This window comes from Poromitra crassiceps, assembly GCF_964638095.1.
Source record: "Poromitra crassiceps genome assembly, chromosome: 4".
In the NCBI taxonomy this organism is placed as follows: domain Eukaryota; kingdom Metazoa; phylum Chordata; class Actinopteri; order Beryciformes; family Melamphaidae; genus Poromitra; species Poromitra crassiceps.
The window spans coordinates 38,045,360-38,070,391 of NC_139626.1; the positions used below are offsets into that span (position 1 = coordinate 38,045,360).

Below are 25,032 nucleotides of genomic sequence, written 5' to 3' on the forward strand. Positions count from 1 at the left end.
GCAGTTGAGCAGTTGAACCGGTGAGCAGCAAAAAAGAAGAAGAGTCGTTGGAGAAGGGAAAATAATGTTTCCGGACACACAAATAACCCAAACTTTCTTAAAATACGAGTTAACAAAGCGCGGCCTCAGCGCGGCCTGCTCGACAACATCCGTGGCAACAAGGTGCGTAGTTTATATTAGTGATTGGTGCATGTTTGAAGCTTGTAGATCGCTAAATGTGCAACTTTCCCTCGATAAAGGGGTCGGGCGAGCGCGACTATGATGGGAGAGGTACTCGAGTGAAATAGTCGCGTTTTGCGGCTACTCATTTCCTTGCTGAATCTGGCAGGTGGATGTGATGGAGCGGCTGGCAAACCATCATTATCCAAAGGCAAAACTTCCTGTTTGTGTTGCCTTAGGCTAAGAAAGCATAATCTGTAGTGCGAGATGAAAATGGGAGAAAAACACGAACTGTTTTCAATCAACATTAGAAGCCCCCCCCCCCCCAAAAAAAAGAAAATAAATATAAATCCTACAAATGTCAGTAGCTATAGGATTGCTAGCTCTCTTTTTTTGGGTGAACATGAAGGACGAGTATTGAGCAAAAAGTCTCTGGCAACTGGCAAGCAAGAATTCCAGCTGAAAGACTCTTCCGCCCTAGTATACAAATTAGTTTGAACTTGATGCGTCAAGCACACACAAATACAGCACTATAAGACAGGAAGAATGTTTGCACATGTTTAGCAGTAGCCTGTTAAAGGAAGTCAAGGATCCCCCCCACCCCAAATTTATTGTAGATTCAGTTTTGCTCTGGTATTTATTTTCTTTGTATTAGCCTACTCAAAAAGCGTTGCAACCATAGACTGCAGTGCAACTATTTGAACGAACAGAACAGGTTAATCGATAATGGTTTTATTGTGAAAGTCCTGCCCGGAAATCTTGTGTACATTCTGTGCAGCTTGACACATTTACCTCTAACGATGGAAAAGGCTCCTGGGCGCTCCAGTGGATCCTGCTGGGACGCAGGTAAGTCGACTTCACCTGTAAAAGACTGAATCAGGTAGGCTTACACTTTGTACTATAGCTACACAGCAGGCTCATAATTTGAGGCAAACAAACATTTACATCAAGTTTAGATTGTTCTGGCTGTAATTGACAGCCTGGGAAGAAAGAAAATAGCCTACCCAAAGTATCTGTGATTTCGCAATTACAAAGTCCATAGGCTAATAGCCTACCGTGGGATGAGGGTGACGCTTATTTCTCATCCACCCACGCCAGTTTAAAGATTTGAAAATTACTATTAGCCTACAGAACACTCGTGGAATTAACTTAAATTTCTTTGAAGTTTCTTGGTCTGCTGACTACAATGGTTTTTTCGATTTCTTAACCTGTGTGAACCTTCAATTTCAAACGGATATCAGGGACTAATTAACAATAATTGCTCATCTTATTTGGATGCAGTGGTATTTGCAAATGTATTGCGCATTAGTGACTGTGCTTTTTACCCCCATAATATTCAAGATAATATTACCCCCCCCTATCTGTTCCCTGAAAGAGAGTCTTTACTGTCTTTCCTGTTGTCAAACTAGTTTATCCACTTTGAATACCCACAGCGCAGAGGGGAAGACCATTCATGTGTTCCTGTAGCCTAAGGCCCATAGATAACTCCAGCGTATCCACCCAGTCTACATCTTGCATAACTATGTGTTTTTGTTCCTGACTTTCAAAACTGTTGACAAGTTGCCGAGAAAGAGAGCTGGCCCTTGTTTCAACCAGCCAATGTGAGCCTCTCTCCTCTCCTCTCCTCTCCCTCTCAGTCACTGCTTGCCTTTCCATCATCAGTCTGGAGCAGCAGCCAGGATGATCCCAGTGGGTGAATTCAGAAACTTTGCGTCGGAGCAGAATCCACAGTTTCGGGTCCTGAAGCCGTGGTGGGACGTTTTCTCAGAGTACCTATGCCTCGCCATGCTCATGATCGGCGTGTTTGGGTGCACCTTGCAGGTGAGGCGGCCTAAACACACCAACCACTTTGTGATCGTAAGCTCGTAAATCCTCAAATGTTAGGCTATGGCTGGAAATGGATTCAGCCACATCATTATTACCAGCCTAGCTGACGAGGGTGAAACATCCGCATCATTTGTAGCTATTATGGCATTTGTCTGAAGGAGCAATGCTTTGTTCACAAACCACTGTTGTGTCTAAATCTGGCGGCGCATGCTGCAAGAATTCTTACATTATCTGACCTCCAAGTTAAAACACAGAGATACAGTAACTGAACTAACCTCTGTCTCTCCTCACCCACAAACTGTGGATTCAGATCACTAACTTTCTGCTTAATGTGTCTCTCATCACCTGCTTATCATTGCTGTTTCATATTACCTGAATCTGAAATAGAGCAGAAGCAAAGACATTCATACATAAACAGTGATAACTTGTAAGTTCCACTACTCTTTTCCAACAACTGTCTCTCTCTGTAGACGGTGCTGCTTTAAAACACACACACACACACACACACACACACACACACACACACACACACACACACACACACACACACACACACACACACACACACACACACACACACACACACACACACACACACACACACACACACACACAATAGGGACAGTCTATTCTCAACAATTCTTAAGAGACAGTAGTATGCACAAGAGAAGTACAGAACAGAGAAAACATTGAAGACAATAAGGCCAGTAGACATTTGTGCACCCAGAAGTGGCTGTCTAATCCACTACACCACCTACACTAAAGGACACTACTTTGACTGGAATTGCTCTTGGAAACAGACAGATCAGACTCAAGAAAAAAGGTTGGACAGAAGAAATGTCACCAAGAAAGATGTCAACTTGCAGAAAACGCACACTAAAAAACACCAAGGGGCCATGTGTTGGTGTGAGGAAAACCTGGCAATTTATTTTATAATTTTATAGTTACATCTGACCTTAATCAGCCATTCAAGATCTAGATTAGATGTATTGTTTTAGATGTATTATCTAGATTTATTGTTGTGCTATCTCTTCCTTTTGGAGTATCTTTTCTGTACTTTTAGTTTTACTTGACTAAATTCTTACTCGTGCTTTAACCTATTTTTCTTTTTCTTTTTTAGAAAGAGTAGTGAATACAAGGAGATCTAGCAGCATCTTAGTCTGACTTAATCTGCCATAAATGGCACTATTGCAGCTGCTAATATGAGATGAAAAGGGGACAAAAGGGACTATCCAAAAAAGTACTGTATATCTGATCAGGAACATGTGGAAAATCTTTTTTTTTCTTTTTTTTTTTCTTTTTTTCCATTCAAAAGCAACCCCATACTGCTAGTAACTAAAGTAAACTGAAGGAGCCATACTGTGTTCAGTGAAATAATGTAGGACTGACTGCCTTGTATTGATGTACATAGCAAAATGCACTGTCATGTATTCCTAATAATTTGCACACATGCAGTAGTTCATTCATGCTTTAATTAATTCATTCATTCATTTAACTTCCACAGCTCACCCAAGACAAGATCGCCTGTCTGCCCAGCCACTTCTCCAGCCCGACCCCTGAGGCGATCGACTGCAGCCACATCCGGAGCTACGGGGAGAACGAGACATGGGAACACTCACTGGTCAAACCTGTCAGCCCCATCATCCGGGAGGTGTTTGGCCGCAAGAACAACCTGGACATCCACCAGTATGTGTTTGTCAACCACTACTGCTACGAGAGGGCTGTACATTGGTATGGCAAGTACTTCCCATATCTCGTTGTCGTCCACACTATGATCTTCATGGTAGCCAGCAGCTTCTGGTTCAAGTTCCCAGGGACCTCCTCTAAAATTGAGCTCTTTGTCAACATCCTTGGGAAGTGCTTTGATTCCCAGTGGACCACGAGGGCCCTGAGTGAGGTTTCTGTGGAAACAGGAGAGGAGAAGTTGGTTATTTTGAGGAGGAGCACCATGTCCAAGTCTGCCCCAGATGGACCAGCAGCGGAAGAGGATACTCTAGGGCTTCTTAGGTCTTCCTCTGTCAAGTCCAATCCAGACAAGAAGAACCCAGAGCCTCAGCCAGCCCCATCAGTGCTGGATAAGAAGGAGGGAGAGCAGGCCAAGGCTCTGTTTGAGAAGGTGAAGAAGTTCAGAACTCATGTGGAGGAAGCAGACATCCTCTATGTCATGTATGTGCTACAGACGTCCCTCAAAGTCTTCAAGTTCCTTTTAATCATCATCTACAGTGCAGTGCTGGTTCCTAACATTGAGATTGTTGTACGCTGTCTTGTTCCTCCTGAATTGACTGGTTTTGATATCTACTGCTGTAACCACAACAAGGCTCATCTTTTCTCTAAGCTGGCCTACTGCTATATCTGCTTTGTGGGAGTTTATGGACTTCTATGCATCTACACCCTCTACTGGCTGTTCCATCGCCCTCTGAAGGAGTACTCCTTTGAGCAAGTGAGACTGGAGACGGGTATTAACGACATACCAGATGTGAAGAACGACTTTGCATTCCTCCTCCACCTCAGTGACCGATATGATGCTCTGTACTCAAAAAGATTTGCTGTCTTTCTCTCTGAGGTCAGTGAGAGCCGCCTCCGCCAGGTCAACCTCAACCACGAGTGGACCGCCAGAAAGCTGCGCGCCCGTCTTGCTAAGAACTCCAGTGACCGGCTGGAGCTGCACCTGTTCATGCTGCCGGGTCTCCCGGACACTGTCTTTGAGGTTGCAGAGGTGGAATCGCTCAAACTGGAGCTCCTGACTAATGTCACTATCTCGGGTAGTGTGGCACAGCTAGGTTCTCTTCAGGAGTTAGCACTGATCCACTGCCCCGCTAAGCTCCAGCTAGCTGCGATGACCCACCTCAAGGAACATTTAAAAGTCTTGCGTCTGGTGTTTGAGAGTTTAGAACAGGTGCCTCTGTGGATGTACAACCTGCATGCAATGGAAGAGCTACATCTGAGTGGTCCCCTAACCAATGAGGTATCTCGAAGCGCCACTCTGGACTCCCTGAAGGACCTTAAAGCTCTGAGAGTCCTCACTCTCCGCAGCAACCTTACTAAGATCCCACCCAGTGTAGGGGATGTGGCATTCCAGCTGCAGCGGTTGTGCATCTATAATGAAGGTGGCAAGCTCCAAGCTTTCAGCAGCCTGAAGAAGTTAACCAACCTAGTCTCGCTGGAGTTAGTGGGCTGCGACCTGGAGCGTATCCCGAGTGCCGTCTTCAGCCTGGCTAACCTCCAGGAGTTGGACCTGAAGGAGAACAAGCTGACCACTGTGGAGGAGATCCTCAGCTTACAGCACTGTCGCCGTTTGGTGACACTTCGGCTGTGGCACAACGCCATCACCTACATCCCGGAGCATATCAGCAAACTGCACTCCCTGGAGACGCTGGACATTAGCTGGAACAAGCTCCGGAAGCTTCCCTCCAGGATGTTCTACTGCACCAAGCTCAGGCACCTGGATGTGTCCCACAATCAGATCACCTCCCTCCCTACTGAGGTGGGCATCCTGCAGAGCCTCCAGTTCTTCTCTGCAGCTTTCAACTCCTTAGAGACGCTGCCGGAGGAGCTGTTCTCCTGTAAAAGGCTGAAGACTTTGGCTCTTGGAAACAACTGCCTGTCTTCCCTTAACCCCAGAGTGGCCAACCTGGCCCAGCTAGTCCGCCTAGAGGTCAAGGGGAACCGCCTGGAGTCTCTACCACTGGAGATAGGGGACTGTCCTGCACTGAATCTCAATGGGCTAGTAGTAGAGGACAGCCTGGTGGATCTGCTGCCATCAGATGTACGAAACAGAATGACTGACAGATGAGCTAGAAGAGTTGAGGGTTGGTATTACCATTTTTTATGTAGTGGTCTATGGTGTTCGGACTTGCATGGATGGCACGGAATGTGTCAAGTAGCAGTCCTTCACAGGTCCAAAATGATGGACCTGGACAGACCCGATAAATGTTGGACCCGGACCCGGCCTGGACCCAAAGTCACTTCTTTTGAATGGACCTGAGACCCGGCCGGGTCCGGGTCGGGTCCTCGGGTATCCGGGGGTCCGGGTATACCAGAAGACCTCTACTATGTTCAAGTGCTCATTTTTATGATAAGTTTGTTTTTAATTAGTTATTTGACAATATAAAAAGGGGTGATTGACAGCTGTGAAAGCCACACACTGGGTCCACTCTGGTCCTATTGGACCCGGCATTTCACTGTCAGGGACCCGAGACCCGTGGCAAAGAGACCCGGACCCGACCCGGTCTTTTGAATGGACCTGAGACCCGGCCGGGTCCGGGTCGGGTCCTCGGGTATTCGGGGGTTCGGGCATACCCGAAGACCTCTAAGTCCATGCCATTTGGGGACATTTTTCATACAATAAACAAGGGAAATCATAACCAAAACAATCACTGAACATAAAAGGATAAGCAAACACTTAAGACTTGAGCTATGAAAATTTCTGAGTAAACAGTTTGTTTTGACACTTGTACTTGCACATTTTGTTTTGTAAATATTGTATGCACATTTTAATCTAAATATCTTTTTATAAACATTTATCTATGTAAATGGCTACCGTGTACTTTCCTACACTTGTTTTGACTGAAACTGGATTTCTATGCAACTGGTTTTACTGGTTGCCATATAGTCACGTGAAGTTTGCAAGAAAAGACTGATGAAATGGGCTTCAGGTTCCATGTTATGCTGAAGCAGATGGCAGATGAATTACTTAAAAGCATAAAATAATACAACACTTGACCTTCAAAATGTCAGGGGCCAACATTTTTATTTAGGTATTCAGGTACCTCCGCCAGTGGAGTTGGACAGCCGGTTTCTGTTTGTCTGTCTGGAGCATATCTAGAAAAGTTTTAAATCGAGTTGCACAAAACATGGAAGAAGAACTGATTAACCTTTCACACCATTGGCCAAAAGGTGTGGCTTCTCATCCAAAAAACCCACATATAACTTCAGAACGGATTCGCAGAACACCAATTTGTGTTAGAAGGGCAGCCTAAAAGTGGCTCGAATTTGAACAGGCATAGGCTCATGATCCATTTCAGGTCCATTCATGAAAATGCTCCTGATGTGAAACAGGTTGGTAATGGGGTACAGAAGAAATGATTAACTGTTGGTGAAAATCTGACATATGGAACTGGCATATATTGACAATCACATAGATGGACTATTTATAGATATTAGGTGGATGTATGCGCTCGAATGAGTACCACCCGGTTTGTGTATTTCTCAGGGCAGCAGCGGATGGGTTACTAGGCTTTATCCTGTTCAACAGGTTTATAGAGCATGGACAATTATTTCCTGCACAGCGCACACTGGCTCATGTTGCTGTGCTTTCAATAGAAGCACAATGGGCGTTCATCTCTCTCCACATACTCATTCAAATGAAGGGAAGGCTCAATTCATACGTGGGATATGAATCAGGTGAAAGTAAATATGATATTCAGTGTGCAGAACAGAATAGGCTACCGTAAGTCATTGCCTGTTCAACAACATTATCAAACACTTGAGCAAATAGCCAATGAACGAAGCCCATTGAAACAAGGAAATACAAATTTAATACAGATTTTTTTTTCTTCCTGGGTCACACATTGGGTGACTCATATTTAGAGACCTATTTGGGTGAACATGTGGGTGTTCATTACCTTGTACTAGGCAATCTCAGATACTGCCCCCCCCCCCCCCCCACACTCTCTCTCTCACTCACACACACACACACACACACACACACACACACACACACACTTGCTTTTTCTTTATCTTACAAAACTCACACTACAAAACTGCGCTGCGCAGCCAGCCCAGTCATGTCCTGGCTTGTGTCTCCTCCCTCATCAGCCGGTGCAGGGGCATACCTGAGTAATGCCCAAGCACACACTGACCTGCCCACGCTGACACACCTCCAGGGCCGTATAGGGAAGCCGTGTCTTTTCTCTTCCAGCTTTCTAACTGAGTTGGACCGGAGCAGAGATATGCCACTTAAAGAGAGAGAGAGAGAGAGAGCGAGATTGAAGCCAATGGAAATTTCCATGGCTGGAATTGTATGCTCCACTTCACAATGCGCTGGCAATGATTTCCCCATGTCCCTAAGCCTCACCGACGGTGGCAGTAAAGTATCGCCACCGTTCCAAACAGATGACATTGTGTCAGTGTGAGTAAAATGATGCTAATTGTAGCACACTCAGGGTGCTTTCCGGTGGAAGTACAATTAGCTTGGCTGGATTTACTAACAACACTTTATTACTCCAACATCCTTCAGTCATTAAAGGGGAATATATAGAATATATTCAGTAGGGCATGCTGACTTAATGCTACCAGGGATGTGTTACTGAACGCCCTACCAAGAGCTCAGGGAGGCCATAACCCAGAGCCTCTTCGCAGGGCCACCGTGTATCTTGCCCGGGACGAAATTATCCCTTAGGGCAGTGGTTCTCAATTTTTTTTCACATGAGGGACCCCTAAACTGACAAAGATTAGACCACGGACCCCCATTTGATAGGATTTTGTCCCACGGTCCCCCCATATGATGCCTTAAGGTCCCAACCCCTTATTTTTAACCAAATGTTGACCAGCTGCCAGCCAAATGCTGGGAAAATATGCAAGTGGCTGGTAGATTTGCTTCACTCATCACCAGCCAAAAAAAGGCAATCTATTGAGTGGCTGGTCAAATCTGAACATTCACTAGCCATTTGACTGGTGGACAAAAAAGTTAATTTTGGAGCCTGTATTGAGCTCGATGGTATTGAGATACAGGTGAATTTATTTCTTGTTATTGTGCTGTTGGCTTTGAGTTCAGGTGGCTGTGCTGTAAGTGTGGTCTTTGACTGAATTTCATTCATGGAAGACTAACCTCTACAGCATAGTTTAGAGCACCATAGCATGCGTACATGCCCCTCGTCATTCAGGGTGTGTAACTCCTTAGTGACATCACTGATGACATCACAATTGCTTGAGTGACATCACTGATAACATCACAATTGCTCGAGTGACATCACTGGTGACATCACAATTGCTCGAGTGACATCACTAGTGACATCACAACTGCCCCTTCTCCATTTCCCAATATCCAATCAGCTAAGGACATCTGTCTCCTGATCTGCTGAGCCAATCACCTAAGCGGTGGTGGTGGTGGTATATAGAGCCCTTGCTACTACGTCATTACTCACATTTGTGCCATCATCCTCAGCTGCTGTTCATTATCACTGGAGCAGTTGTCTCGCCCCACCCCCTCCCCTGATCACCACCAACGTCATGGCTCCTGTAGAAATCCCTATGGGGGGATTATCTATCCTATACGTCACTGACGCCCCCTCCTCTCTCATCTCAAGAGGAGCGTCATCATATCATGGAGCCATATGCCACACTTAAACTGGTTAATTGTTCAATAAAGCTTGTTAAAACTTCCTACGAGTCTCTCATGATTGAAATCCTGTTGAGAGTCAGATTAATGTATGTCTTAGTCATAATCCGCCTATGGATGCTACTGCTGCCAAATACTGTGCCTCAGTGTCAAGGTTATGTAGTTTGTTTGCCAATAGGCCTGGTTGTCCTAATGGATTCTTTACATTTGTTTGATTTACAGGAAAATCCGAGTGGGGAAACTTCTTGATAGTTCATTTTGTTAGAATTCCATTTCAGTCGGTTTCTCGATTGCAACCTACCACAGTTACAAAGTGTGCGTTGTTACCGGTACAATGACTCACCGTGTGTGACTTCAATGCGACATACAGTAAATCCAGATGAAAGTGAGTTACTACTACAGTATATTACCACTGTTGATTTTATTGAGCTCTATTTGACACACTCATAAAGGAGAACTTCCTGCACTGTGACCTCTACTCCCTGTTGGACGTCTTAACACAACGTATCGTGTGTCGCATGAGCTGCAGAGGCTGACACCACTGACATGAGCTGCAGAGGCTGACACCACTGACATGAGGTCAGAGACAGTTCACCCCTGGCCAGAGACAGTTCACCCCTGGTCATATTCTCTGGAAGAGGAACAACTCTCCCACCAGAACTGTATCTGATGTCACAGCTTAGATTCTCTCAGTGCCATCATCAAGTATTCCCATGAGTCATGGATTCAACACGGTGTGTGTGTGTGTGTGTGTGTGTGTGTGTGTGTGTGTGTGTGTGTGTGTGTGATAAGGGGGTGGACTCAGACTTGACTCACTTTTAGGCTATTGTTTTTCTTGTCACCTCCTTATCCCTTGTTGCTTATTTACCCAGGGAGTGTTTTCAGACCCAGAGCCACACCCGCCTCTGTGCTCACTGAAGTCAGGGGGCTTGAGTCCCCATTTCCACTGTCATGCTTACCTGTTTTGTATCCCATTTAAGTGTCAGCACATTTGACAATGGCCTTTTATTGCGACGCGCCCAAGGCACACCTGTGCAATAATAATGCTGTTTAATCAGCATATTGATATGCCACCACACCTGTGATTATCTTGGCAAAGGAGAAGTGCTCACCAACACAGCTTTAAACACCTTTATGGACAGAATGTGAGTGTAATAAACCTTTTGTGATATGGATAGAAAAAGTCTTTTATTTCAACTCATGGAAAATGGGAGCAAAAACAAAAGTGTTGTGTTTAAATTGTTTGTTCGGTATATGAATGTGAGGCAGGGAGGTGAAAACAGTCAAACCCATGTTACTAGATCACAGGGTAGTCTATCTAGATCAAATAAATCCTAATGGAAGTTTCTGTGACTTCCTTCTGTCAGAAAAGAAGAAGAGGAAAAAGGGATAAGTCAGCATAGTAAAATACAAGATAGAGAATGAAAAATAGGGATTGTCTTCCAACATCGTACCCCGAGGTGATACAGTGAGAAATGTGCATGACGAACATGCAACAAAGACCAAATGCATGATCTTTTAGTGACGATGACATACGCCTTGGCAGGGGACTGAGGGCACAGGAGTTGAAATGTATCTCTCTTCTGGCCAGGTTAAGTTTTGCCCGTGCCACACAAGGAAACAAAATGCCCCATTGTGCCGTGGAGGAACCCCCGAGCACGAACATGAGCAAACTGTCCCACTCTGACCGACAAGCCTCAGCAACACAGGGCCCTCATTCATTTCGTGTTTTAATCCAGCTATCTGTGTGACCTTAGCATTTTCACTGTGCAGCACATACCATCGTAGAGTCATTATAAATGGCCTTGGTGAATCACCTTGGAGAAGCACTGGACCCTGGGTGTGAGCGTGCGCTGAGCAAAGTACACAGAGAACGCTGATTTGCTTCTGTATCAGAATTTGTTTTATCAAAGCATTTAAAATATCAAGGGAAGAAAGGCTGTTCATCTGGTGTGAGGAGCCCTGCATGCCGGTAATACAGACACATTTACCCACTCTGATTATGAGTTGAGTGGTGACCTCTTGTGGATGTAAAACACAAATGCTACTACGCTCGCTGCTCTCATTGGTTCAGGTAATCAACAATATATGACTTTGCAGAATGTTTTCTTATAAATAAGTAAATTTCAGCTGTTTACCCATGTTTGTCTTGCCAATTACATACTGTCTTCAGACTGTCTTCATACTGTTCAGAATAAATACAATGAAACAAAACAAAGGCACTTTAACACTTCAACACTTTATTTTGTGCTTCCGTCCTCCAATAGGAAACTGAATACTTTGTGGACATTTTTCTTTTAAAAGTATTTATATAAATAACATTTCAATGATTCACAATAAATGTAACTATTTACAAAGTCACTGGAATGTTCATTCCTACTCCCAAAAAATAAATAAGAGTAAATTCAATTCAATTCATCTAAGTACATCTAATCAAGAGAAACACAACTATGCAACACAATCAGGGTGCACCATGTCAACTTCTGTAAAAGTAAAAACACACACAAACATCAACAGATACGATTCATATTAATGAGTTATGAATAATACAAAACACTGGGTAAAACTATCTACAATTGTGCACTCCCAATCCATAGGGAAAAGAGATAGATATAAGGTGCCTAAACTGCACTGTGCAAAAGAGGTGTCTCACTCTCCACCCATCCACTGAAAATAAGCTGCCAAGTCGAAAATATGTCCAGTATCATCAAATATCAAAGTTGAGACACTATTCCAAAATTGAAAAGAACAAGAAACATCAATCCTTTACACAGCAATGAATTCAAGTCACCAGGTTTAAAGAGAAGAGAAGGGGAGGGGGGAAGCACCCAGAATGGTGACTAACTATGAACATGAGCAAACACCAAGTCAATCATATCAGGCACGCATGAAGCTCGGGCCACATCTACCGCCGTCTGACCGCTGGTGTTGGCGTGCTTCAGGTCGGATCGCGGTGCCAAGAACTCCACCACGTCCCGGTGGCCCTCCCGGATGGCAATGTGGATGGGCAGGGCGCCACTCTGGTCCGGGACGTTTAGCAACGCGCCATACTCTACCAGGACCTGCAGAGTGTCAAGGAATCCCGTTCGGGCTGCGTCGTGGACCGGCGCAATCCCGTGGTTGTCCTGGACGTTGGGGTCTGCTCCATATTCCAACAGCAAACTGGCTACCTTGGAGCTCCCCATCATCATCACCTTTAGGAGATATGTGAAGAGAGGTCAGGTGATAACATACCAAATTCAACTATAAGTGTAAATGACAGAGTTTGATCCTTGCTTCTCTCACACAGAACAGAGGCTTCTTAATAATATTCCCATGTTAACAATCTCTAAAGAGATATGCTTTAATAAAAGTATGAAATGAATACTGGCCAAGAAAATGTTATTACTTGGTATATCGCTAACTTAGTGTAGGTGGGAAGACAGCAACAGTGGGGAGAGGGAAACCTGTGATGAGTCATCCTTATACTCTCTCTGTACTACTTTCTAGTCAGTGCAATAATAAACTAACATCATAGTGCTGGTGGCCCCCTGGTCCCCCAGATTCCACTGTGGGGACTACATAAAATACATAATCACCTACACATAATCTGACTGACTGAGTGGAGTTATAACACATTCATAACAGTCGATTATTTTAGGGATAAGTGAAGAAAGCTAACGTTATTATTAGTCTAGAGACAGGTCTAGGAGGCGAGCTGAATCAACAACAAACCCAACGCCCTCCCAGACAAAAGAAAACGTAACCTGTACACACAACATTCATGTTGGTGAATCATGTGTTCTTTACGGGCTAACAGCTCCTCACCTGCAAGGCGGTCCTGCCGAACTCATTGTGTGTGTCGGGATGCACCCCGCATTCCTCCAGGAGCCTCTGCACCTCTCCGCTGTTCCCGGTGGCTGCCGCCGCCGTCAGAGCTTTACCCGCATCCATCTCACTCATAGTCTCGCTTGCCAGAGTATCTCCCTGCGCCTCACTCAGGACCATTATCGATAACGGGCAACCTGTTCGGTGGAAATGACATTCGTTACAGTTAGTTACATTGAAACGGGGCGGGTTGTATCGCCAGTAAGGGCATGATAAACAGTAGCGTAAAGTAGCCTAATGACGCAACCGATTCACTGACCAGGATTGAGGAAGATAGTTATAGCTAGCTAACGTTACAGTAACGTTATTCGCTTCAGTTCCCCATTGACGCCATGTTAGCTGACATACGGATGCGGACTAGCTTACATAACACCGTGTTCACAACTCGCACATTTTAACAGGGAGGGGAAGCCCCATTCAATGATATTACTGCCGAGGGAGAGATACGTCAACGGTACAGGATCATTAGCATCCCGTTAGCATAACTGATGCTACCGTTAAAAGGCGAACAAATGAGGGTTAGTTGTAGTTTTTACATACCTTGTTCGACTTCAGAAGATCCAGAGGTCCGCATACGCGTTCCTATACCAAGGTTTCTAACGACCAGTAAAATTCAAATACCACGAAGACCATTAAGTTTATAAACATTACAACACACATTTGCGCGCTGATCCACACAGAAGTGTCCCCCGGCCCAGCTACTACTACATTTACAAACATTGGAAAGGGAACTTACTTTGGCCAATCACGGCACGCCTAGTGGGCGTTGCTCTCCCATATATGGCAAAAAGGGTGGAGTTACAACTCTGTTGCTATGCCATCACTGTGGTAACAGCAGCAGCTGACCAATGAGAGTATCGAGCGCAGAAAGCGGGCTATTCGTATACGTTGATGCCTTCAAAGGACCGTTCATTCATATTTCTGACCTTTGGTTGTAGACTACCGTAGATCTCCAGAAGCGCTCAGGCAAGTGTGACAGTGTGTGGGGGAAAAGGCGGGGGTGAGTTTTAATTTTAGGCGGAATTAGCACTGTGATTGCATTGCACAATGTATTGCTTCATTATGAAGAGAAAATCTGCCCTAAAATGTTTTTCCAGCCAAATAAGAAAAAGAGTGTGCAACACAAATACAACCAATGACAGCATGTTTTTAAGGGTATAATTTGATAAACATTTTAATTTTAATTTGCAGTGTTCTAGCAATCAAGCTATTAAAATCAAGATTCACGCTGGTTCATAAAACAAAGTATTTTACATCAAGCAGAGCTGGTGAAATTGATAGACATTATTTTGGAGTGCAATTAAAGTGATCATTGGATGGGCCTCTGGGAGTCCTGGGAGTGAGGAATAGCCCGTAGGTTTTAAGTGTTTGTCCGGAGTTGGTAATCTAAATGAAAAGAGAATAAGTGCAGAGAGAGTAATTATAACGTTCAAATGTCATTCAAATTCAAACCTGTCACTTTGCCTTGCTATCTTTGTACTCTGCCACACTTGGTTGTAAATACTCTGTCCATATCTTATGTTTAAATGTATTTGTATGTAACTGTATGTGTATGGCTGAATAAAATAATTCTGATTCTGAAATTCTAACATACAGTGTTTACCACGTGTTTGTATCTCTGTCAAGTCTTGTAATTTAATATCAAATTTGTATATGAGATGGAAAGTTAACCCAACATACCTCCACTCTGTGTAATGTACCGGACCCAGGGTAACGCCTGGTAACCGCTTTTTTCTATGATCTTCATATATCGCACCTGGTGAAAGGGAATAACAGAGACAGAACAGGTTATGGCAAGAAACGATGTGCCTTGCCAAACAAAGTAAGTAAATTCCAGGTTGCCAGTCCAAGCACATCATCTCTCACACAAATGTGAGACTTCCCACAGGCTATAGATTGTAGACACCCTTTGGAGAGCAGTGATCTTCTCAGCTGCTGGTTATAGAGCCGGTATAATTATCATAACGGTGAGAGTATTATATACTGCACTCTGACAGACTTTAGCCCCAGAATAAATGCATAAGCCCTCACATGAATTTCACGTATTTAACCATAAGTTATACTGCTTAAAAGAAACCCCTTAACATTGACATACAGATGCATACCTGTATCCCTGAGACTGTGAAGTATGGGATTTCAAAGTTGACAGTGATGGGAGGCTTTCCCTCCATCTCAGCATTCTCCACACTGGGCAGACCAAAGTGAGCCCTCATTAGAAACTCTTTACCTCCCTGGAAAAAAAAACCCAAAATACAATATACCGCTATATTAAAGCAAGCAATATCATATGGATGTATTGCTGTTTATTGCATAAAACACATTGATTTGTGGGCTTCTTACAGGGAAGGATTTGATGGTCCACACCACCAGGTTCTTCTCGGGAACATATTTGGCATGGCCCGTGCTGGTTTTGAACTTGGGCGAGTCGGCATCACTGGGCACAGGGACCCTCACCTCCACATTGTTCGCCACAGACTGTTTTTTAAACTGTCCTTTAGCCTGGAATAGAATAGAAAAGAACACACAATACACAAGACAGCATGTGAAGGCCTGCGAGTTTTGCTCTGAGCTCAAAGACAAGACTGCCTCTGCGAGTGAACTTAAGTTACAGTAGGCTCAGCTACATCCGCAAAGCCAGCACATGCATGCATCAGTTTGCAAAGAGTAAACAAAAGCTGGACACACAAGTTACAGCTGGAGACAACCTCAGTATTGTATGAGCGAGTTGTATTTTCAACTACAACAGAAATTATATTCTCTCTGTTCCTTGTTCATTTCATGTGTTGAGTTGATGGCTTTCATAACAGAACACCATACTCTTCTCCAGTGATGATAAGGTGTTTAGGGTGTTTAAGGTGTTTTATGTTTAGAAATATGGATGTAGCACATTTTGTTGCCAATGTAATTAAATTATCATAAGTCAGTACCTTAACCATGATTTCCACTCTACTGTGAGAGAATTTCTCTATGACTGATTCAATCCATATCAGAGGCTTCACCTGTTGAGACAGAAGATAGGGGTTAATCATACAACAGCTTATATCATCTTAAAAATGACGTAAAGCAACACATCTTTAAGTTACATCCATAAATTACATTGCATATGTATTAATTAATACACAGGACAAGATGTTACTATCCCTTGTGCCAAAACCCGAGGAAAAACACATTTAGAAGCCCAATCCAGAATAAAACAAGCTAACAGGCTAACAAACTAATAAACAAGACACAAATCACCAGTTACCTACCCTAGCCAACAGCAGTATGAAGCATGTCATTGGGGTTTTCAAGTGGGCACCTTCCTTCACCGACGTTTCGTTAAGTTAGGCCCACGACACCTCAAGAAGGCTTAACGGTGTAATCCAGCGTCCTGGAAACACCCCCCTCCATGCTACCACCGCACAACTGCATATTACCTCACTATCTAAGCCTAGCTATCCAGGTCGGTTCGGTATGACATTCCTGACTACACCACCACTGTCAATGATTCAGCCCTGTTGATGCGGACCGTTAATCACGACCAACAACAAACAATCCCTAACTACACCACCACTGTCAATGATTCAGCCCTGTTGATGCGGACCGTTAATCATGACCAACAACAAACAATATGAATTAATACATACTTTGTCATTCAGTGTGTTTATATGCACACCAATATCCTGCTATTTGTTATGCCATATTGGAGATGCTCACCCTGTATAGCTCAATGGGCTGATCGTGGCACTAATACTGTCAGGATTTGATTCCTACTGGGACCACCAATACTAATATATATTATTCAGAGCTCACCTGGGATATACAGTACGCTATTAACCAGAGGTCATTATGTGCTCAGCTGATGCTATCCTGCCTCTTGCTATTGCAGTAGGTCAGTTCACAGCTCCGCCAGAAGATAATAGGATTATGCAATGTCTGTGATCTAAAAGATGATTTTAATTTCATGTTTTATTGTACAATATAGGATGATATGAGAAGTCCCTCATTTGATGAAATGCACAAACAAAAACCTGAGCTATTCTGGGCAGATGGTGGCCAGAAGTTGGAGTGGTTGTTCAAGGCTGAAGTATTTAAGACTGCTCATTTTATTTCTAAGGCGATCTCAGCTTTTTAATTAGGATATGTCAGGTCTCCTGTCAAGATGTGTGTGAGTTTACAAGCATAATTATGAGGGTTGTTGTGTCTCATGTTGTATTATAATTGCCCTGTATGTATTTTGGTTGTTTCTGTTGGTGATATGTTTGATCATGGTTTATGAAAAATGATCAGGACAAGTCTCCTGTTAAGTCCATATGGGCTGGGCTTCATTGAAAGGATGACACTTAAATAAAGGGAAACAAATCAATCAAAACGAATCAATCATATTATCTGACATACTGTGTGCATGTAAGCTTCAAGAGCGTTATTCCGCATTCAGAGCACGGAACAATTCTGCATTTCGTATTAAATTAGAAATATGAACTATTACAGTATATATGACTATGAGGGGATGAACAGGACTAACGTGAGTGTTGATCCGGTAGGACATGAGCTCAGACTCGCCATCTGGAGGGATGAAGGAGATGGTGCGGTCGCTCTCGAAGCGCGAGAGGCGCACACACTGGTGGAACTTCACATCTTCCATCGCCACCGTCTTCCCCTTGTCACCTGAACACAAAAACAACTAAATGATTGGTTATTTCTTGATAGAACAGAATACCAAAGTAATTTATGACAGACAGACAGACAGACAGACAGGCAGACAGGCAGGCAGGCAGACAGACAGGCAGACAGACAGACAGACAGACAGACAGACATACAGACAGACAGACATACAGACAGACAGACAGACAGACAGACAGGCAGGCAGGCAGACAGACAGACAGACAGACAGGCAGACAGGCAGACAGACAGACAGACAGACAGACAGACAGACAGACAGACAGGGTGATGATAGAGACAGAGAAGTGTGTGCACATACGTCCAGTGAGGGCGAAGAGCACTCGGTCGTTGAGGCCCAGCCGTAGCTCAGGCATCCCAGACAGCATGGTCTTCAGCTTGATGCTGCCCACAATGTCACTGCTCATGACGCTGCCATTAGCATTGACCTGTAAGAAAACAACAGAGTGCCCAATCCATGTTTGCTCAAATCATATACGGGTTAGATAATCTCATGTATTTAGTCAATTAAACCAAACAACAATTAGATCAAAAGCACAGCATAAATCACAAGATACAGATTGGATTTCCATCCATGAAATGACTTCATAGTCGACTAATGAAGTGATGTAATGACACTACTGTCGTTAGTAGTACTCGTAGTAGTAATAATAACAATACTTTTGTATAAACTTTACATTCCTTACCGTATTATAGAGGGATAAATAAGAAGTAACCAATGTGTTAAGTGTGGCATAAAAGCGATGATATTAATACTGCATTAGCTATGATACAGGGAAGACTTGCACTAACTTACTTGCTCCATTATGGCCCATTTGGCAGAACAGACACGTACATGAAAATAATAACTATATACTATAAAGGTTAAAGGTCACTCAGTAATTCAGTGGCTACTAAGTTGAAACACGTTCTGTTATGTGTTTATTCCTGACCAGTCACCAATCTACCTGTGACAGACTGAAATAAATGTAGCCATCATAGAAATCCCACTTTTTACAAGCTTGCTCCACTCCAACAGAACATTAAACAACATCCTACAGTGACAATATAGGATAGATGTGGTGGGCTGAGCTTTTGCAACAGTTACCATTCTACACTGCCTTTTCCTGCTGTGCTATCCTATCAGTGCTACTCTCTTCTTCTTCTTCTTCTTCTTCTGTGGTGTTTTATGGCAGTTGGCATCCTTTATGTTGCACCTCCTTCTGGATTTATCCATCCACTGTTTCCCTACATTCTGTCTTCTCGCGCTCGAAATCTTCCGACTCCCCTTTGTAGTCCCAGTGCTACTCTCTATGACTTGTTAATAAACGATGGTAGTTCCCCATATTCCAGCTTACCAGCACATTAATGGACTCGATGACGTCAATAAAGACCTCATTCTTCTTGTACTTGATGCCCTCTGACCTCCAGGAGACGGCGTTGGTGACGGTGGTCGGCACCTTGCTCTTGGCCACCTCCAGCTTGGCCCCCTCCTGGGTGATGTACCTGCAAAGAAGGCACGATCTGCTGTGACACACAGCACTAACACGCTCCTATGTTTTGGGATCAGTGGCTCAAAATGACAAAATGCTGTGTGTGTGTGTGTGTGTGTGTGTGTGTGTGTGTGTGTGTGTGTGTGTGTGTGTGTGTGTGTGTGTCTGTGTGTGTGTGTGTGTGTGTGTGTGTGTGTGTGTGTGTGTGTGTGTGTGTGTGTGTGTGTGTGTGTGTCTGTGTGTGTGTGTGTGTGTGTGTGTGTTTGTGTGTGTGTGTGTGTGTGTGTGTGTGTGTGTGTGTGTGTGTATGTGTGTGTGTGTGTGTGTGTGTGTGTGTGTGTGTGTGTGTGTGTGTGTGTGTGTGTGTGTGTGTGTGTGTGTGTGTGTGTACACGTGCGTGCGTGCGTGCGTGCGGCTGAGTCTCACTCCTGTAGGATCTTGCTGTCGGTCGTCTGGGGGAATCCAAAGTCCATCAGCTCGTCCAGCAGCTCGTAGACGACCACAAAGTTATCCTGAATGCTCTCCTCCTCCAGCTCTTTAAAGTACTCTGTAAACACCTACATTACACACAACACACATCGGCCTTAAAGGTGCTTCACTGCTTGCTTCACTCTGCTTCACTGATGGTTTTTAGTTTGCATCATCTTTCGTTCCGACTTGTGAATAGTGAAAGAGGCAGGAGTATTTGCCTATTCCAAAATGCTCAGTACATCTACTCTATCATACACTCTCTAATACCTTCAGCATCACAGATCTGATAGGATGATATTATGCGCATAGGAAAAGAGGGGGAATACCATTTGGGACTCAACCAAATCCGGGGCGTGTTTCATACCAACTCACCTCCACTAGTTTGTAGAGAAAGGAGTATACGAGAGAAGCATTGGAGTTCTTGTTTGTAGTGGCCACCACTGTATAAGGATCAGGTCAAGGAGTACTTAACACATTTATGCTATATTAAGGTCACTATTATTGTTCACTTATTCTATTTACAATTTTACTCTATGACCAACATTTGAACATTGAATTTAGTATGAAATGAATGGAAATTTGGGTTGGGGGGAATCCTCTTTTAATCACTGATGATTGACAACGATGGATGAAATTCATGAATCTGTGTCAGATTAGTCAAGTTATTGGTGTCAGTGTTGTTGCTGTGTGGGCCACATGTCACACATCAGGGTCAACTATACTGCTGGAAACGTGTGCATCATGACTGTAATTGAAAGTACTGTATCTGTGACAGATGTTGTCATCTGTGACAGCATCATCCAGGAAAAAGATACAGTACAGGTTGCTGTGCTTGATCCAAAGGAAGTGAACGCTGCCGTGTGACATCACAGGGCAGACGAGCCCCTCCTCTTCCTGTTGCATGAGCAAAGGCAGGAAGTGGTCGATCTCCGCCATGTCCACATCGCCTTTGTAGTTCCGACAAATCAGCACCTGAGCGAGGAGAATGACATCACATCGTTAGCAGACTTGTATCTTAATTGAGTTAGAATAAGTTTTCTATACTTACTCATTAGAGGTGGGCCATCACGGTATGTAATAAGTATGTAACATAAGTCAAATGGAAAAATATGAAATATGAAATCCAAAACACTTATAGGACTAATATTTAGAGCTGATACTTGACAAATAAATATCCAAGTAGACCTGTTAAACTGCAACCTGCCCTGGGACCACATGGGCCCAATATGGCGGAAAACAATAACTGCTACAAAATATGCATTAAAGGAAACAATGTTATATAATAACATCACATTTGACAAAAACTCCTAAGAAACCACATCTGAAAAACTGCTAAGAAAAACTGAATATATCTTGTTTGGTTCCCAGCCCAGATTACACAAACTTGGCTCACCCAGTATTTCTCTTGGGGGCCAGACCTTTACTGCTAAACCCTCAGTCAGCTACCTTGGCTGTCTGCTAGATCGCAGTCTGGGCGGCGAATCCATGGCTCTTAAGACGATAAGCAAGGTGAATGGCAGAACCAAGTTCTTGGCCAGAAAAGCACAGTTTCTGGACCCGGATAGTCTTCACCTACTAGCAAATTCACTGGTCTTATGTTGTTTTGATTATGCGATTGGCTCATGGTACGGTGGCCTAACCATAGCCCTAAAAAAGAAGCTGCAGGTTTCTCAGAATAGGCTAGTCAGGCTTGTCTTGGGGCTGTCTGCGATGGACCATGTTGGTAAGCTGCATTTCCGGCAGTTGGGTTGGCTCCCTCTGGCAGCCAGGTCAGTTCAACTACAGCTGAACCAGGTGCACAGCATCTATACCAACAGAGCCCCTGCGTACCTTTGTAAGCTCTTCCAGAAACGTAGTGAAGCCCACACACACTTCACCAGAGCCAGTATTGCAGACCTGACTGTGCCCACGTTCACCACCGAAATGGGTAAACACTCTTTTAAGTTTGGGGGAGCAGTTAATTGGAACTCTCTACCCCTAGCTATAAAAAGCATCTCCAGCCATCTCATTTTTAAAGATAAAGGTCAAAGCATGGCTTTTAGATAATGTTTCAGAATAGAATGGTCACCTTTTTTTAGTATTAACTCTTGGTGTGTTTATGCTGTAGGTAGTGTAGCTTAGGATGCTTTATTTATTTTATTTATTGGTGTTAATTGGTGTATTGTATCTATTTGTTACTATGTTGTTTGTCCCAGTCCAGGGACCACAGTGGAAATAAGTCGAAAGACTATCATGTGTCTGTATCCCTGACGCTCTGATAAACTTGTTGTAACTTGTTTTTTCCATGATTGACGTCTAATAAAATCAAATCAAATCAAATCAAATCAAGAAACCACATCTGAAAAACTGCTAAGAAACCACATCTGAAAAACTCCTAAGAATAAGAAACCACATCTGAGAAGCTTTTCTGCTTGTGATTTAGTGCAGATTTGCATAACTGTATGTGGGGAACAGTCATCCTTCCACCTGCCCAATTCTGTCACCGAGCTTCCAGTGAGTGAATGTGAAATTGTATTATTCCTGTTGCTGGGAACCCCCTGAAATCCTCTCAGACACCCCTGGAGGTCCCCAGTCAGACCATACGTGCGGAATCACTGTGCTACAGAGGAGATAAGATGTGAAAGATAGGGTCAGGGAACTGGTCTAACCTGACTGCTGCTCAAGATGCCAGACTTACTACACTGCCAGGCTCCATTCTGTCTGGATTAGATTAATTAAATGCACTGTGTGCATGGCATATGCTGCTGTGTCGCAGCCGCCGGACACCTGAAACCGTGTTTACTCCCCCTCCCTTTTATCTGTAGAACAAACTTCTGTCTCAAGTTACATTTTCTATCTAGAAAGAAAGGGACGTTTTATCTGTGTACATTATGAAGATAATATGCCATGATGACTAGTCTAGGCTACATGTTATGTGCTGCAACACTGGTCTGGCCATGAAGTTATTTGCATTTCCACTGACAAGCTTGCGGAAGTGACCAGGATACAGGATGGGGTCAGTCGCGAGCGATTAATGTTTAACGACGCAGAAGAATGCTATCAATGTTTTAAAGTTTAAAGCAACAGTGACAACTTGATCGAACGAGAACAAAGTGGGTATTTTCTGTTTAATAAAGTGGTCGTGGCACAGCCCACTCCAAGCCCATACATTGCCAATAATGTCTATGTCATGAGCCCCGGGATTGATCTTACCTTTCCCTTCAAGTCCAGCACAAACACAGCGGAGGCAGACATCGTGTTTGTAGCCTACACAGTCCACAGTCTAAAACGCTTACACAAACTAAGTTAAATGTAGCCTATATTCTTCCACTCCGGTCTTCACTTGTATGAATTTCGTGTCGCCATGTAACAAACTAGAAGTACGATACTTCTAGTATTCATAAGCTAAAGGTGATCATGGATACCACCGTTTCTTTTTCCTGAAGGTGCCGTGATGTCATCACATCCAGGTGAAACATTCACCCGAGTTGCGCTCACCTGAATGGGAAGGGAGGTGGGTGCGCTGCTCAGTGTATCCGCCAGAGGGCGCTACAGATCCACAAATCAACATGGACTTTGTCTTATGCTTTGCCTGCTGACTTCATGCCTATTTCCTTTCATTTAATATGGCATGTCGTTTTGCCATTTCTTCCCTAATCTAATACTCACTAAAAGTATAGATTTTTGCAGGCTATTTTATAATTATTAATTTGTTACTTACTAGTCACTATTTTGCCACTCATAAGTTGCTATTGCAATTGTACTAATTGTGATATTATGTATTAGGCCTACACTAGATCTGGTGACTCACTTCGTTTTTGCTTGTCACTTTTCTTCTACTACTAACAATTTAACTAGTGAAATAATAATTAGTAAAGTCATATAACTTGTGTATATGTGCCCTCAGTCTGCCAGTAATTTCCCCTCATCAGGAAAACCAGCTAGTAGTGCCATAATCCTGAACATCCAAAAAGAAGAGGTTCCTCTGCACAGTGGAGCATTTCCACCAACAGGTGGCAGACAACAAGCATTGCACACTTCATATGGCTATGTATAATGTAAGGACACACTGACAGTGATGAATTAGTGAAAATGGTCATGTGATCTCATTAACACACAAAGATCAAACACAATAACACACAATAAAAAACAATGCTGGCTTCTATTAATTAAAGTATGAATTGTATCGCATTTGCTCATGTCAGGAGATGTGAATTTCTAAATAGGCTACAAGTGTTATTCTTAGCTCTTACAGAATCTCTGACAGTAGCCTATCAGTGAACATTCACAGTTATTTTCCATAACAGATATTGTCACAATTCCTTAGTGGGATGAGTCACAGATGCACAGCTCCATAGATAATGCATTTACAAACATGAACAGAAGTAACTGTGACGACATTCAGGATATCTGCAGACCAGTATGTACTGTATTGGCTGGTTCTGGACTGGTGTCTGGTGGCACTCCTATCTTGATATGAAGTGAATTTGAATGGAAGGCATAAGATAAACATCGTACTCCAAAAAAATCCATTTCTCATTCAATGTGTACAGAGCCGCTCCAGATTCACCATTGGTTTGACATCTCAAATGATAGCTTCAGCGCAGTATTTACTGGCTTGTAATACTTGAAATGAGTACTATGGCCATTTCATCGCACCTTTACCAACCGTGTCAGAGTCCTCGTAAAATTATCGGTCACAAGTTATAAAAGACGAGAGTGTGTCGGCCTTGAGTCAAGTTAAGTTATTATCTCAATATGTTAACTGAACTTTAGGGTGTTACAATGACCTACATCCCACAGCAATAACAGAAGCACTCATTGCTCATGTGCTTTTGGAGCTTCTTAAGCCATAAAGCTTAGCCTACATCACCTACCAAGCCCCCCACCCCTCCCCGCATGGGCCTCTTTGTGAAGTATTAGGCCCTAGATGCCTGTCCCCCTCCACAGACCTACAGGAGCATAGATCCATGTACAGGAGGCGTGGTTCTTATCAGTCATGTATTCACCTTAGTACAGTAGGTACTTATGTTGTGTTCATTATGTTATCGGCCTCTAGAATCATCTGCCACTCAATGTGAAGTTGCAGCCAGTGAGTCAGACTAGGTTTGACCAGGTAAAACAGACACTCAATGTGAAGTTGCAGCCAGTGAGTCAGACTAGGTTTGAGCAGGTAAAACAGACGGCGTTTTGAACAGGAAGTCGTAACACAACTGGGTCAAGTGGGCGGAGCTACATAAGGTGACTAAGAAGAACACA

The 25,032-nt window shown here is 43.6% G+C and overlaps 3 protein-coding genes across 3 annotated transcripts; 1 reads left to right on the top strand and 2 right to left on the bottom strand.

Annotated features, from left to right (window-relative positions):
• The first annotated feature begins 972 nt into the window (after positions 1–972).
• On the top strand, positions 973–6,466 carry LOC310775096 (volume-regulated anion channel subunit LRRC8E). Its single transcript, XM_083635185.1, has 3 exons — positions 973–1,039; positions 1,797–1,980; positions 3,491–6,466. The coding sequence occupies exons 2-3, from the start codon at positions 1,840–1,842 to the stop codon at positions 5,777–5,779; spliced, it is 2,430 nt and encodes an 809-aa protein (XP_083491311.1). The 5' UTR covers positions 973–1,039; positions 1,797–1,839; the 3' UTR covers positions 5,780–6,466.
• A 5,152-nt stretch (positions 6,467–11,618) lies between these two features.
• cdkn2d (cyclin-dependent kinase inhibitor 2D (p19, inhibits CDK4)) lies at positions 11,619–13,885 on the bottom strand. Its single transcript, XM_083636201.1, has 3 exons — positions 13,733–13,885; positions 13,133–13,329; positions 11,619–12,519 (listed from the first exon to the last, which is right to left on the bottom strand). Exons 1-3 carry the CDS (start codon positions 13,764–13,766, stop codon positions 12,166–12,168), a joined length of 585 nt encoding a protein of 194 aa, XP_083492327.1. The 5' UTR covers positions 13,767–13,885; the 3' UTR covers positions 11,619–12,165.
• A 466-nt stretch (positions 13,886–14,351) lies between these two features.
• Positions 14,352–23,217, bottom strand: ap1m2 (adaptor related protein complex 1 subunit mu 2). The gene is made up of 12 exons (XM_083634618.1): positions 22,987–23,217; positions 20,610–20,766; positions 20,167–20,234; positions 19,750–19,880; positions 19,189–19,336; positions 18,153–18,279; positions 17,697–17,839; positions 16,120–16,191; positions 15,533–15,691; positions 15,298–15,423; positions 14,873–14,948; positions 14,352–14,578 (listed from the first exon to the last, which is right to left on the bottom strand). Exons 1-12 carry the CDS (start codon positions 23,026–23,028, stop codon positions 14,553–14,555), a joined length of 1,275 nt encoding a protein of 424 aa, XP_083490744.1. The 5' UTR covers positions 23,029–23,217; the 3' UTR covers positions 14,352–14,552.
• Positions 23,218–25,032: the final 1,815 nt, after the last annotated feature.

Coding starts and splice junctions, on each gene's coding strand:
- LOC310775096 (XM_083635185.1), top strand. CDS start 1,840: ATGATCCCAGTGGGTGAATTCAGAAACTTTGCGTCGGAGCAGAATCCA. Junction 1,981..3,490: donor TGTTTGGGTGCACCTTGCAG/GTGAGGCGGCCT, acceptor TAACTTCCACAG/CTCACCCAAGACAAGATCGC.
- cdkn2d (XM_083636201.1), bottom strand. CDS start 13,766: ATGCGGACCTCTGGATCTTCTGAAGTCGAACAAG. Junction 13,330..13,732: donor ATCTTCTGAAGTCGAACAAG/GTATGTAAAAAC, acceptor TCCACCGAACAG/GTTGCCCGTTATCGATAATG. Junction 12,520..13,132: donor TCGGCAGGACCGCCTTGCAG/GTGAGGAGCTGT, acceptor TATCTCCTAAAG/GTGATGATGATGGGGAGCTC.
- ap1m2 (XM_083634618.1), bottom strand. CDS start 23,028: ATGTCTGCCTCCGCTGTGTTTGTGCTGGACTTGAAGGGAAAG. Junction 15,692..16,119: donor GAGTGGAAATCATGGTTAAG/GTACTGACTTAT, acceptor ATTCTATTCCAG/GCTAAAGGACAGTTTAAAAA. Junction 14,949..15,297: donor TCACAGTCTCAGGGATACAG/GTATGCATCTGT, acceptor CCCTTTCACCAG/GTGCGATATATGAAGATCAT.